Raw genomic sequence first — 13,281 nt, 5'->3', positions numbered from 1 at the left:
CTTTATAGTACTTATAAAAATGACGTCATACAATACAAATGATAAACGATAGGCCAATATACAGTTTAAATTACTAATGGCAGGCCAGTATACATATTAATTGGTCAATGGTAGGCCAGTAAGACGTCATTTTTTAATGAGCACTATAAATAGCTTCGATCAAATACACGTTTAAAATAGGTGTGTAGATTGGTTTATTCCCCTCGCCTTTAAACCAGAGCACTAGCTTTACAAAATATATCTATCTATCTATATATCTATATATCTATATATCTATCTATCTATCTACCTGAACGTTTATCATAGGTGTAGATTGGTTTGTTTCCCTCGCCTTTAAACCAGAGCACCAGCTTCACAAAATCACCCTCCTGAAAAAATATCTAAGCTTAAAAATTAGCTGAATAAAGTATGCCAATTGAGGGATTTAATAATAAATATAAAATACACACCAAAAATCATCAAACCTTTCCAGGAATGATATCAAGCTTCACTTTTGTAAAGCCTTATCAGTAGCTGTCTATAGTGCCCCAGGAAAATGGGAATGTCACTGCTTTTGGCCTACCTATTCTATTGACGTCAGGAAATATCATATAGCCCATCTCTTTTTCCCCCCTTCCCTTTCTCTTTCCCTCTACTATGACGTCAATAGAATAGGTAGGCTAAGAGTTGTGCCAGATATCCCCATTTTCCTAGGGCACTAAACACAGCTACGCTCTAGCAGTTACCTAGATCTTACAATAGTTATTTCTCGCATCGTATCATAAACGGCTTTACGCGGATATAGAATGTACAATTATAAGATTAAAACTAGTTTTTTTAGCCCCGAGATGCCGTAGGCATCGGCTAAAAAAACTGGTTTTAATCTTTTGATTGTACATTTTTATATTCGTAGAAATCTGGATATAAATAATACGATGCTAGACATAGTTTTTTCGTATGGATGAGAACCGGTTCCTATCCACCGGATTCGAATGAATACGAGAAAGATCTTTAGTTACTTTTGTACAATGTTATAGAATAATTGGCAATTTAATCGTTAAAAAGACAGTATCATCATCAACACAAAAAATTAAAGAATTTAATAACCTTTTAAGTGTTTTTTTTCTCCTAGATTAGTATAAGTCAGAATTATTATATGGGATAATAAGGAAACTAACTTTTTTTAATAACTATTTAATTAGCAGAAAAAAGTTGTATTAATAAGAATAAAATTTATAGAGGATAACGCCTATGTCTTAACCTCTTTTCGAGGAAGCTTTGTGTTTATCAAGATCGAAATTAATTCCTTATCATTATCCCAAATTAAGCGCAAATGTCGTCTTTTTTGACTTTCCTTTCATAAAGTGACGCGGTATGGATTGTTTATATTTTGATGCGCCACGTTCGTCACTTTTGAATGAGATATGAGTGTGTGAAGATTTCGGAGAACAAAATTGGGCCTATCATTGGTCTCATAGTGCGTGAACAACCCTAGTATACCAGGGATTTGAAACCATAAGAACTTCAGGTAGAATTTGTTAATTTTATTAAGTGGAATGGTGTATAGGACGATTATATTTAGTTTAAAAGGCTTTAGCCAGCTAAACATGAAACTTTATTATGAGTAATTATTATGTTTTAGTAATTTTTTATGTGCCTTTATTTTGCATTTAACAATGATTTATTAAACCAAATATTTTTCCTTTAAAGCCAAAGTTTCCAAAGATTCTTAACCGTAGAGAAAAATGATTTTAAAAAGCAATTAAGATTACGTGGTTAAAAAAAAAAACTGGAATTTTGTATTAATTGATTTTGTAATTTCAGGACTTTGAAATAATTTCATCAATAAATCTATAATCAAACCTGCTGTTGAAACTTGATGGTTCCTGGTATTGGGGGTTTGTATGTTCGCCAACAGATCTCGAGAACTTCCCGCTAATTCGGAAGTCACACTCAACCAAAGTGTCATGGTTGAGACAATTTCAAAGGATCTGAAGAATAGGCGTTAGCATTCTTCAAGAGATCAATAGCATCCAGTGATTATTGATGCAATAAACTGTGACAATTTTTTCTGTGAAATAAGTACCTAGTGAATCAATATGCCACTAACCAAAAAGCAGAAAATTGAGCGAGCTATCGCTATTGGCAGTGAAAGGCTAGAAGTGTTTGACGAACAGTTAAAAGTGTTTTATGACAATCTAAAAGCCTGCCAAAGTTTTAGTTCATGTGAAAATGTGAATTTAAAATCAATTCGTGACATTTTTAGTGAGGTCAAGGACCAATCTGACCTAATAAAAAGTCTAAAACCTGCCGTGGAGACTAGTGAGCTGCGCGAGTTCAAGCGTGATTTGGATGAAGCTAGTGAACAGAAAGCTGTTGCAGATAAAGTTTATGCGTCGTTGGAGCAGTGTACGAAAATTCTATACTGGCTTGACAATGATTCAGACGACGCGAGGTCAAGCACTGTCGCCAGGAACCTCGACGTCATTGAGAAGGTCAAGATGGACATGGGAGTGCTTAAAATTTCCATGGAGTTGCGCCAAGAAGTACGTGATATGTACCGAAGGCTTAGAGAGATGGAACGTCGTTCATCTAACTTGGATGAGAGTGGGACACCTGCCATACTCTCCAGAAGTATGTCTGCCGTGGATATTCGGAGTTCCAACCCGCAGTATGGGCGCTGGGACAACAGTTTGCTGCCGTCCTTCGACGGTACAGATACAGATTACTCCAACTTTAAACAGGTCTTTAAGGATCTATGCGCTGGTTACGGATTTTCTGACCAGAGGTTAAGTCTGATGTTGTGTATGGAGAAGGTGATAACCAATCCGGAGCTACGCAAGCAAGTGTCAGCGATTAGAGATCATAATGAACAATGGTCGTTTCTCGATCAGATGTTTTTATCAAACACCCGCCGGTTCATGAAGATTTTAACTAAGCTGAACAAGATGAAACCTGTGGATAAACCTGTGGACGTGGTTAGTGCAATTGCTACCTTCAAGAGCACGATGCAGGAAGTAGAAGCCATCGTTGGTTCTGCAGCTAAGGATTACCACCACCTAACTCTTATTCATATTTTCAAAGACAAGTGCCCTGAAAGTCTGAGAGAGAAAATTATGATGGAGCTAGGTAGCATGAACCAACCAAACATCCAGAAGATTGTAGAACTGCTGGAGAGGACCAGGGGAGCAATGTTGGCCGGTGATATGTCCTATGACACTAGCGCCGGCAAGAGAAATCGTGACAGAGCTGCCGCCGCGCAAGTATCTGGCCGCAGCGACAATAAGAATGGAAAGGCTGGAAAGGACAAGGCTTCCAAGTGGAACAGTACATGTCCTGTGGAAAGCTGCAAGGAGAAACATCCGATTTTCCGTTGCCTCACGTTTAAGAAGATGGATGTGGTTGACCGAAAGAAAGTTGTCCAGCAGAAAAAGTTGTGTGAACTCTGCCTGTGTGACGGCCATGCTGCTGACAAGTGTAATAAATCGGATAAGCTTGGTGTTTGTGGCACAAATAATTGCGACAGATATCATAGTAGGTTGCTCCATGAGGCTAGTGCTGGTGTGAATACAGTCTACAAGTCAAGTTCTGCACCCAGCCCCTGTACCTTCTTACTTCAGTTAGTTCCTGTTGTAGCACCTGGCGGCGGCACCTGCCACGCCACTGTCGTGTTTGACTCTGGTGCAAATTTGCCACTTGTGTCTGAGAAGTTATCCAACAAGTTGAAGCTGAAATCTACCGGTAGATATACAACTATTTCTGTAGCTGACGGCAGTGAGTCTTCCTGCCGCAATGTTGTGTTTTATCTGAAGGATAGGGACGGTAATCTGAGGGAGTTTGAGGCAGCTGTCATGCCTACCCTCGGCGGGGCCAACGAGATGCGCTCGGTCCACCCAGAAACCGCCGCCGAAATATTTAAGATGCCGCCAGAAAGATTTACATATATTAGTGGAGGCTTAGATATCATCATTGGGAATACACATCCTGACGTGTTTCCATCAACCTACCAGAAAGTGGGCCAGTCTATGTTGTGGCGAACCATTTTTGGTAGTGATTTTATCTGTACAAGTGCTGACGGTGGAGCTGGAGATCAAAAGTCGGCATATAAGGCTGTCAGTGTCAGTGGAGGCACCTTGCCAGACTTTCTGACGTCTGAATCGTTTGGCGTACAGCCGCAGGCACTTTGTCCAGGATGTACTGCCTGTCAAGAGTGCAAGGCTATGGCCGACGGCACTACCTGGGACCAGCGTGAGAGGCAGAGAATAATTGAGGCAGGTTTAACACTAGACTTGCAATCCAACAAGTGGACAGGTCAATATGCTTACATTGAAGATCCTCACACTTTGCCATACAATGAGAGTTTAGCCTGCAAAATTGCTGAAAAGGATCGTGCCAAGATGGTCAAGGAAGGTACCTATGATATGTATGTGGAGGTATTCAACGACGCCATCTCCAGAGGCGTGTTTCAAAAAGCCACGCCTGAAGAATTGCAGTATGAAGGGCCTAAGTCTTGTTCATCAATAGTGGTTGCTTTCAAGGAGGATTCAAGTTCCACACCCATGAGATTGTGTGCAAATAGTTCTCTGACGTTCAAGGGCACCAGTTTTAATAACATAATGCTGGGAGGTCCGCCGCCAATGCAGAAGATTTTTTATCATTTGTTGCTTTTCCGCGGTTACAAGGTTGGTTTAACCGCGGATATTTCCAAGTTTTATAATTCCATCCTGGCCACAGAGTTCGACAGCCAGATGAAGAGAGTTTTATTTTCCCCTGACGCCAGACGGTCCACTTGAAATTTACCTGACTAAAGTTGTGAATTTTGGCGAGTTGGCTGCGGGAAATTTGGCAGTTACAGCCCTGAAGTTGACGTCCCGCCTGTTCGGCGGAAAGAGTGAAGCAGAGGTCAAGGAGATGTATGGAGAGGGTAAGATTAATGGTAGTGAAATTGTTGCTAAACCTGAATTATGGAAGGAGCCACAAATACCTACCTACCCTGAGGAAGATTTCAAGTTACCTCAGATTCCAGTTGCAGTCAAGCTTGAGAAGCACAGCTTCATTGATGATGTTATTTCGGGAGCAGGATCTGTGCCAGAAGCCAAGGAGATGATGAAAGAAGCCGACAGAATTATCAGCAAAGGTAGTTTTTCCTTCAAACAAGTCATTTATTCTGGTGATGATTGCCAGCCAACCAAGGTTCTTGGGCTGATATGGAAGCCAGCCACTGATGTGTTATCCATCGCCACGAGAGTCAACCAAGATGGTAAAGTCAAGGGAAAGAAGGTGAAAGAGGATGCTGATTTGTACAACCTCCAGGACGCCTTGGACGAGAATCTGACAAAGAAGATGGTACACAGGTTCGCCGCCCAGACCTTCGACCCGCTCGGGCTTTGCAGCCCTATCCTGTTGAGAATTAAACTTGTCCTGCGGAAAACATGTTTGCTGAATTTGGGCTGGCAAGATTTCATTCCAAAAAGTCTACGGGATGAACTTGTTAAGTCGCTGGAGGACAGAGCTGAGGTTGCTAAATTGGAGTTTGACCGTTGTGTGGTCCCGGAGGAACCAACTGGCCTTCCATCCTTGATGATGTTTTCGGATGGGTCATCAGAGGCCTATGCATGTATGGCATATTTGAGGTGGCCAACTAGGCAAGGGTTTGAAACGTTCTTGCTAGCCACCAAGTCAAGAGTTGCGCCGGTCAAGACTGAATCAATTCCACGCCTTGAATTGATGGGTTGCCAAATGTCCACCAGGTTGTCTAAGTCCATCAGAGATGCCCTGCCCTTTGATGTTATCAGAGTGATGTACTTTACTGATTCATCGTGTGTTTTATCACAAATTGTTTCCAACAGTGCCATGTTGAACACATTTAATTCTCATCGCATTGGAGAAATCCAATCTGCAACCAACAAGGACGACTGGAGGTGGGTCCCAGGGACACACAATGTTGCAGATTTGGGCACCAGAAGCACCTGCAAGGTATCAGATTTAGGTCCAGGTTCCAGGTACAGATTGGGCCCAGAATGGTTGCGCCAGGATGAAAGTGCGTGGCCGGTGAAAACTGCCGAGCAAGTCAAGCAGGTTTTACCACCGGAGGAGTTGAATACCAAAATGGTTAAGTTATGTTCAATGAAAGTTACCGGAGAAGCCGCTGAAGATGTCTTTAGGTTTAAGCACAGGAGATCATTTGGACAGGCCAAACGTATTATGGCAGCTGTCCTGCAAGTATCGAACACCTGGTTGAAGAAGCTAAAGAGCAGACAAGAAGGCAAGACTACAGCCGCTGGTAGTCATGTAGCAGCCGCAGATTCTGTGTACAAGCCGTCTTTGTACAATTTTATGGCGGCGGCGGAGCTTTTCATTGTGTCATGGAGCCAACAGGATGAGTGGATAAATGATGCTAAAGGCAATTATTCGTCATTGAATCCATTAGTGCATGAAGTATCATTGACCTGGCCTGTCGTTGGTCCCGGAGGTAAATATGTGACCAGGGAGATGAAAATTCTTAAAATGGTTGGTCGTGGCGAGCCCGTCATTGACGCCATTACTGGTGGCCGTAAAATGCTATTTGAAGACATGCCAGGTTTAGTAATTTTGGAGCCTGGTAATTGGTTAGCTTCTATCATTATGAGAGAAGCGCATGTTGAGCTTCATTCTGGTGTCCGTGGAACTTTAGCTGAGAGCCGCCGTTGGTGCTGGATTGTGAAGGCAAGGAGGTTGTCCATCATGGAGGTGAAGAAGTGTTGGCCCTGCAGTGTTGAGAGGGCCAAGGAATGTCGTACTTCCATGAAGGATGTGTTACCTGACAAGTTGGTCCCGAGCAGGCCATTTGAAGCTGTGCAAGTTGACCTGATGGGTCCGCTGGTTATGAGGAGAGCTGCCGCCAAAACGAGGAGTCAGACAGCAACGAAGAAGGTGTGGGTGTTCGTGGTAGTCTGCAGGTTCTCAGGGGCGCTATGGTTAGATGCCTTGGAGAAGTATGATACCAGCAGTATCCTGTTGTCCCTGCGCAAGTTGGAGGCTGTTCATTGTCTGCCGAAGGTTATAGTAAGCGACATGGGCACACAATTATCCGGTGCTCGCAAGGTTTTAGAGCAGAAGTTGGGCAGCCAGGTAGAGTTTTCTTGGTCTCAGATCCCGGCCTGAGCCCACCATTTTATTGGGCAAGCTGAGAAAATGGTGGGATTAACCAAGAGATTGCTGTCCAAGAAGTTGGTGAATAGTTCTGTTAATTTTAACGAGCTCCTGGTGCTGTTGGCAGAGGTTAGCAAGTTGATGAATAGCAGACCATTGACGATAGAAGCTGCAAACGACGTGGAGAATTGGCGGCTGATTACCCCTGGCCAGCTGCTGGGAAATGTTGACCGCCAGCCGTTGTGCAATGTGGCGATGAAACCGGAGGACCAAATTTCCTCCAGGTTGAAGTTGTTAGAAGATTTATCTGCCCAGTTTTGGACTGCCTACCGCCAGGAGATTCTACCGAAGATATTACGGATGTCCAAGTGGAAAGATGAGATGGCGGAGCCGCTAGCTGACGGAGATATAGTTCTGGTTACGAGTACCAATCCGCTGATGAGATGTTTGCGGATGGGCCGAGTGACGAGGATTGAGGATGGGAGAAAGACTGCAAGAGTCTTGTTCAGGCTGTCAGATAAATCTCCCCTGGAAGAACATGCTGTATCAGTCAGGCAGTTATTAAAAATTATGATTAATAATTGATTCTTATTTTATGGAAATTGAGATTTTTTTTAGTAAAAAAAAGCCACATTTTTCATATGCCTATTTTTATGCCTAAAATAAGAATCAAGTGAAATGCGATTAATTTTTATTCTATTTCATATGCTCAAATTTAATTTTATTGAGTTTAATTTCTTTTCAAAAGTACAATTCATTATAAAACTTACCTGAAAAGTTTACCAAAAAAGAATAAATGTGTCGAGGTTGCGTGATTCGATATTTATTCTAAGAAAAAAATCAAGTATTTTTTTAGCAGATTTTTTTAAAATTATATATGAATTTCAATCAAGTAAAACATTTTTATTCAGATCAAGGAATGATTGAAAATTCATATTTAAAGTCTCATATTTTTTTACAAAGAAAAATTGGTATTTTTTTTTATAATTTCGATGAAAATTCTAACGAAGATATTATTATTATTTTGCTATTATTTAAGTATTGAAAAGTTTTATTGTTGATTAAGATAGTACAGTTCTTATTCATTAAGTTTGAAAAACTTTCTGCCCAAGGATTTTGAAATATTTTTTCTTACTACTCTTTTTGATGCTTAACAAATTTAATTTTAAGTACCTATAAATCTTAATTTTCTTGTCTAAGATTTATTTCGTTTTATTTTACCATTATTTGTTTACATTTCAACCTGATTTCGTAGGTACTTATTGATTTATTAATAATGATTTATTACCTATTGATTATGAAATGATTATTATTTAGTATAAGTTGTTATATTTACAACATCATGATTAATAGGATTATCCATTTTAGGATTTGTGTATGTGATCTTGTGAGTGTCATGTGCCTGGAATATTGTATGGTACAAACCAATCCCCATCCTTCTATCCTAAAATGTGAGGTATTATGAGTCTTAGTGAGGAGTGTAATATTGTGTATGCATTTCACGGGGTTTCATTTAGTTAGGAGCAAAAATTGTCACGTTTTTCGGGATGTGGCCATTCTCATGTGATTATGGTGAGTTGAGTTTAGTGAGAAATGTTGCTAGTGCTCAGCGCAAAAAAACCTTGAATCTCGTTAAGGAAGTTAATTTGACTTTCAAACGGGGGGTGTGTCTTAACCTCTTTTCGAGGAAGCTTTGTGTTTATCAAGATCGAAATTAATTCCTTATCATTATCCCAAATTAAGCGCAAATGTCATCTTTTTTGACTTTCCTTTCATAAAGTGACGCGGTATGGATTGTTTATATTTTGATGCGCCACGTTCGTCACTTTTGAATGAGATATGAGTGTGTGAAGATTTCGGAGAACAAAATTGGGCCTATCATTGGTCTCATAGTGCGTGAACAACCCTAGTATACCAGGGATTTGAAACCATAAGAACTTCAGGTAGAATTTGTTAATTTTATTAAGTGGAATGGTGTATAGGACGATTATATTTAGTTTAAAAGGCTTTAGCCAGCTAAACATGAAACTTTATTATGAGTAATTATTATGTTTTAGTAATTTTTTATGTGCCTTTATTTTGCATTTAACAATGATTTATTAAACCAAATATTTTTCCTTTAAAGCCAAAGTTTCCAAAGATTCTTAACCGTAGAGAAAAATGATTTTAAAAAGCAATTAAGATTACGTGGTTAAAAAAAAAAACTGGAATTTTGTATTAATTGATTTTGTAATTTCAGGACTTTGAAATAATTTCATCAATAAATCTATAATCAAACCTGCTGTTGAAACTTGATGGTTCCTGGTATTGGGGGTTTGTATGTTCGCCAACAGATCTCGAGAACTTCCCGCTAATTCGGAAGTCACACTCAACCAAAGTGTCATGGTTGAGACAGCCTATTTTTTTATAAGGCACTATAAGCTGCTTCCTTTTAAGTTATCATTAAACCTGAATGAGAATAAGCCTGTCTCATTATAAGGATAATAAGCAAACTAACTTTTTTAATAACTATTTAATTAGCGGAAAAAAGTTATATTAGGTAATAAGAATAAAAAAGTATAAACATTTTAAATATTAAACTATGTCCATTTAACAGTCATGAAAGCTTTAATAGTTATTTCTCGCATCGTATTATAAACAGCTTTCCGCGGATATAGAATGTAAAATTATAAGATTAAAACCAGTTTTTAACCCCGGGGTGCCAAAGGCACGGGCTAAAAAACTTGATTTAATTCTATGATTGTACATTTTTATATTCGTAGAAAGCTGGATATAATACGATGCTAGACATAGTTTTTTCGTATGGATGAGAACCGGTTCCTATCTACCGGATTCGAATGAATACGAGTAAAAGTTATATGATAATTCAGGGACGTTAAAGCTTTTTATTTTGAGGGTGGTAAAAAGGGGTTTCAAAGGTATGATGGGGTAATCTAAAGTATTTTGTGAATTTGACGGATGTAGACTAGGTGTTTTAAAGTTTTAGGGTTAAGAATACCGTTAGCCCCATCCTTGGACATCTTTAATGAGCTAATTATTAACATAATTTGGTTATTTTTATTGTTTTTTTTTATATATTTTTGACAATACGCTTAATGTAGCATATAGACTTATGACCCAAAAAAATAACATACCATCAATAATGTGAAAAAATACAATAAAAAAAAAGTGGTTCCTATGGAAATCTAATAAAGTGTAATTTCAGAAGTATTTTAAGCTTAGCAAGATCACTACTGTACAGTAATACTATTATGAAGAATAACTTTAGAAATCAAGAATAAATATGTTAATAAATAGAGCAGCAAAACCATAGCATTTTTTATGAAAGAAGAACAGTAAAGTATTGTACAGTCCGAAAGGTAAAAGTTTCCAAGTTAAAAAACATTTTTGGACGATAGCAGGCAAATTCTGGGTCTGATTTAATACAGTACACATTCTTTATTTTATATAGAAATAAAACTTGGTCGTTTTTTTCTTTTTGTACTTTTAAAATTTACATTAAGCTATAATTCTAAGAGTCGAACCACTGAGTATATGTCACCATTAAGACACACGGACAAGCCTTAATTATCGAGTATTTGTGCTGCTAATAAAAAAACCAAATCTTTTGTAGTGTCAGAGAATACATATAAAAAGAAATAATGTATGTTCCATCAAAAAAGTTGAATTTTTATCATGGAAAGAGAACTGAACAGAAGAAAAAGTATAAGATTATAAAAGTAAGTATTTTTGAGCTACAAAAATTACACAAGATTAATCCCATCCACCGTTATCTATACAATTTTCTTACCCCCTTCCCCAAAAATCCGTTAAAAATGCCCGAACTTATACATATGCGGTTTTGTATATACACTGAGTGGTTATGAGGGATGTACTGAAATTTAGTTTCCGAAAGTGTACCTAGCTTCCGCGTCCTATCTCAAAATTTGGCACTAGCTAAAAAAGCATCAAACTTAAAAAAAAATTGAAAATTAAAATTTTGAATGTATAATGTATAAATCGTATATATATTATATCTCTTTTCCCTTTGACCAGAGTAGCTGAAAACAGCGTTTGCAATAATTGGGTTATCCCCTGTACAACTTTGGAAATTAGGGAAGAAATAGACAATCCATTTTCAGCACATCTTGTGAGGATATGATTTTATCAGGCACATTGGGCTGTTTATTTCACTAGTCCCCAAAGTTTTTTTTCTAGTTTACATAATAACTTCTTTTGGGACTTTTATGAAATTTTTATTGATTGTCATATTAAACTAAGTGGCAAAATATTTTGACGGTTAAATGTAATCTATAGAAGGGGTAATTTTGTGTATTATCATTTGGAATGTAGATTAATTTAACGGCCATAGTCTTATACCTTTAGATCCCTGGATTTTATGATGATATTGTCTGGCAAAGTGTTCATACACACCAGAGGTGGATTCTTAAAAAAATTGCCCTACTAATCGCTTAGTGGGGCAAAATTGTGTTCGTGAAAAATCCTCTAAAATCACAATCTACAAAAATTAAATAAAATCTTATGTTAATAATCCTTCTATGATTTTGTTTAATTTTTGTAGATTTTTAATGTGATTTTGGTGGATTTTTCACGAAAACAATTTTGCCTCACTAAGCGATTAGTGGGGCAATTTTTTTAAAGAATCCACCTCTGTTAATTTTTGATTATCAAGGAAGATTATCAATAGTTTTAGAGAGACTTAAAATACTTCTAAAAAGACTTTTTGTATTGTATTTGAAATGTTCATCTACAAATTCTCTGCTATATTTCCTAACATCCAGCATTTTTATAATAATATATCTTTGCTGTGTCTATATACATTACAAATCTAAAAATAAATCCCCTACAAGATCAAAGAAACGTTTTCACATTCTTTTACAATTATTAATATGATGAAAAATTCCGGAAGGGAGGGAACATTGGGCTGTCAACTATATTGGTCCCAAAAGCTTTATCGTTCAGTGCCTTATATGGCATCTTGATTTGTTAGTTCAAACTAGCAGATTCAAATTTTTAACAACAAATTTTAATCTACAAAATGGGTAATTTTGATTATCATTATTGTGCAAACAAATAAATTTATCTAATATTGTCCTATCCCATAAGATTCGTGTAAAAATGTTATGACCGTATGTCTTTTTTATTTAAAATCGTTCTGCGATTAGTAAGATTAGAATTTGTAAGACATACTTGTATGCTAATTATTTATTTGTGGTTTTAAATAAACGAACAATATTGTAGCGTAAACATTGACCTTGTTACCAGGGAGGGAGGGGACATTGGGCTGTTTATTACACTAGTCCCCAAAGTTTTATAGTAACGTTTTCTTATTCGTTTGCTTAACAACTTTGGGGACTGTTGTTTAATTTTGATTGGTTGGTGCAGAAAATTGATTGTTTAAACGTTCCAACCAAAACTTAAACAAAACTGAAACAAAATTTAAAGAAGTAGTAATTTTGTGTATCATCATTGGGGATGTATATCAATTAATCGGCCATTGTCTTATCCCTTTAGATTCTTGCCTTGTTAGTGTTACACTTGTAACTAACTTTTTGTAGTTTTTTGGAGGCAGCTTATAGTACCCAATAAAAAAATGACGTCATACAATACAAGTAACCAATGATAGGTCTATATATATTTTAATTTAATTTATACTGGCCTATCATTGGTAATTTGTATTGTATAATGACGTTATTTTATATTAGGCACTAGAAGCTGCTTAATTTTATGTTGATGCAATAAAAGCAGAATATTTTACTAAAGTAATCAACATAATTATTCTAAAGAACAACACTGCTTGACTAATTATCTTAACAGAAACAACTTATTATAAAAACAATTATAAAAAATTAAGGGCAACAATGAACAATGAAATGGCACTATTAACATTGTTTTGCGAACAATTAGAAAATTTTGCACTATATTATTTTTTTAAAGAATGCCAAAACCCTTGAAGGGAGGGGGTAATGTGGGTTAATTTACTTTAAACTCTGATTTCTCCCTGTACTGGTAATCACCATTTCATAGCTGAATTTTACACCAATAAAGGCATATAAATCTCGTTCATTTGGGTCTTTGGAAATCATCCAAAAGCGTAGTAAATATTAACACAGCCAAGTCGCTTTAAAAGAGCAGAAAAAAGTTTGCTAGCAGACAAAAAAGGTCCACAAA

The 13,281-nt window shown here is 37.3% G+C and overlaps 1 protein-coding gene across 1 annotated transcript in view; it reads right to left on the bottom strand.

The window, feature by feature from the left end:
* The window catches only part of LOC145331199 (synaptogenesis protein syg-2-like), a 136,182-nt gene that overhangs the window by 55,485 nt on the left and 67,416 nt on the right, over positions 1-13,281 (bottom strand). The window contains exon 3 of the mRNA XM_080175818.1: positions 290-368. Within this exon, the coding sequence (XP_080031944.1) occupies positions 290-368 (79 nt within the window). The remainder of the gene's footprint in view (positions 1-289; positions 369-13,281) is intronic.

The sequence above is a fragment of the Acartia tonsa genome, chromosome 11 (genome assembly GCF_053477335.1).
Source record: "Acartia tonsa isolate MP-2025a chromosome 11, ASM5347733v1, whole genome shotgun sequence".
NCBI classification, from domain to species: Eukaryota; Metazoa; Arthropoda; class Copepoda; order Calanoida; family Acartiidae; genus Acartia; species Acartia tonsa.
This window is presented reverse-complemented; position numbering and strand designations above follow the sequence as displayed.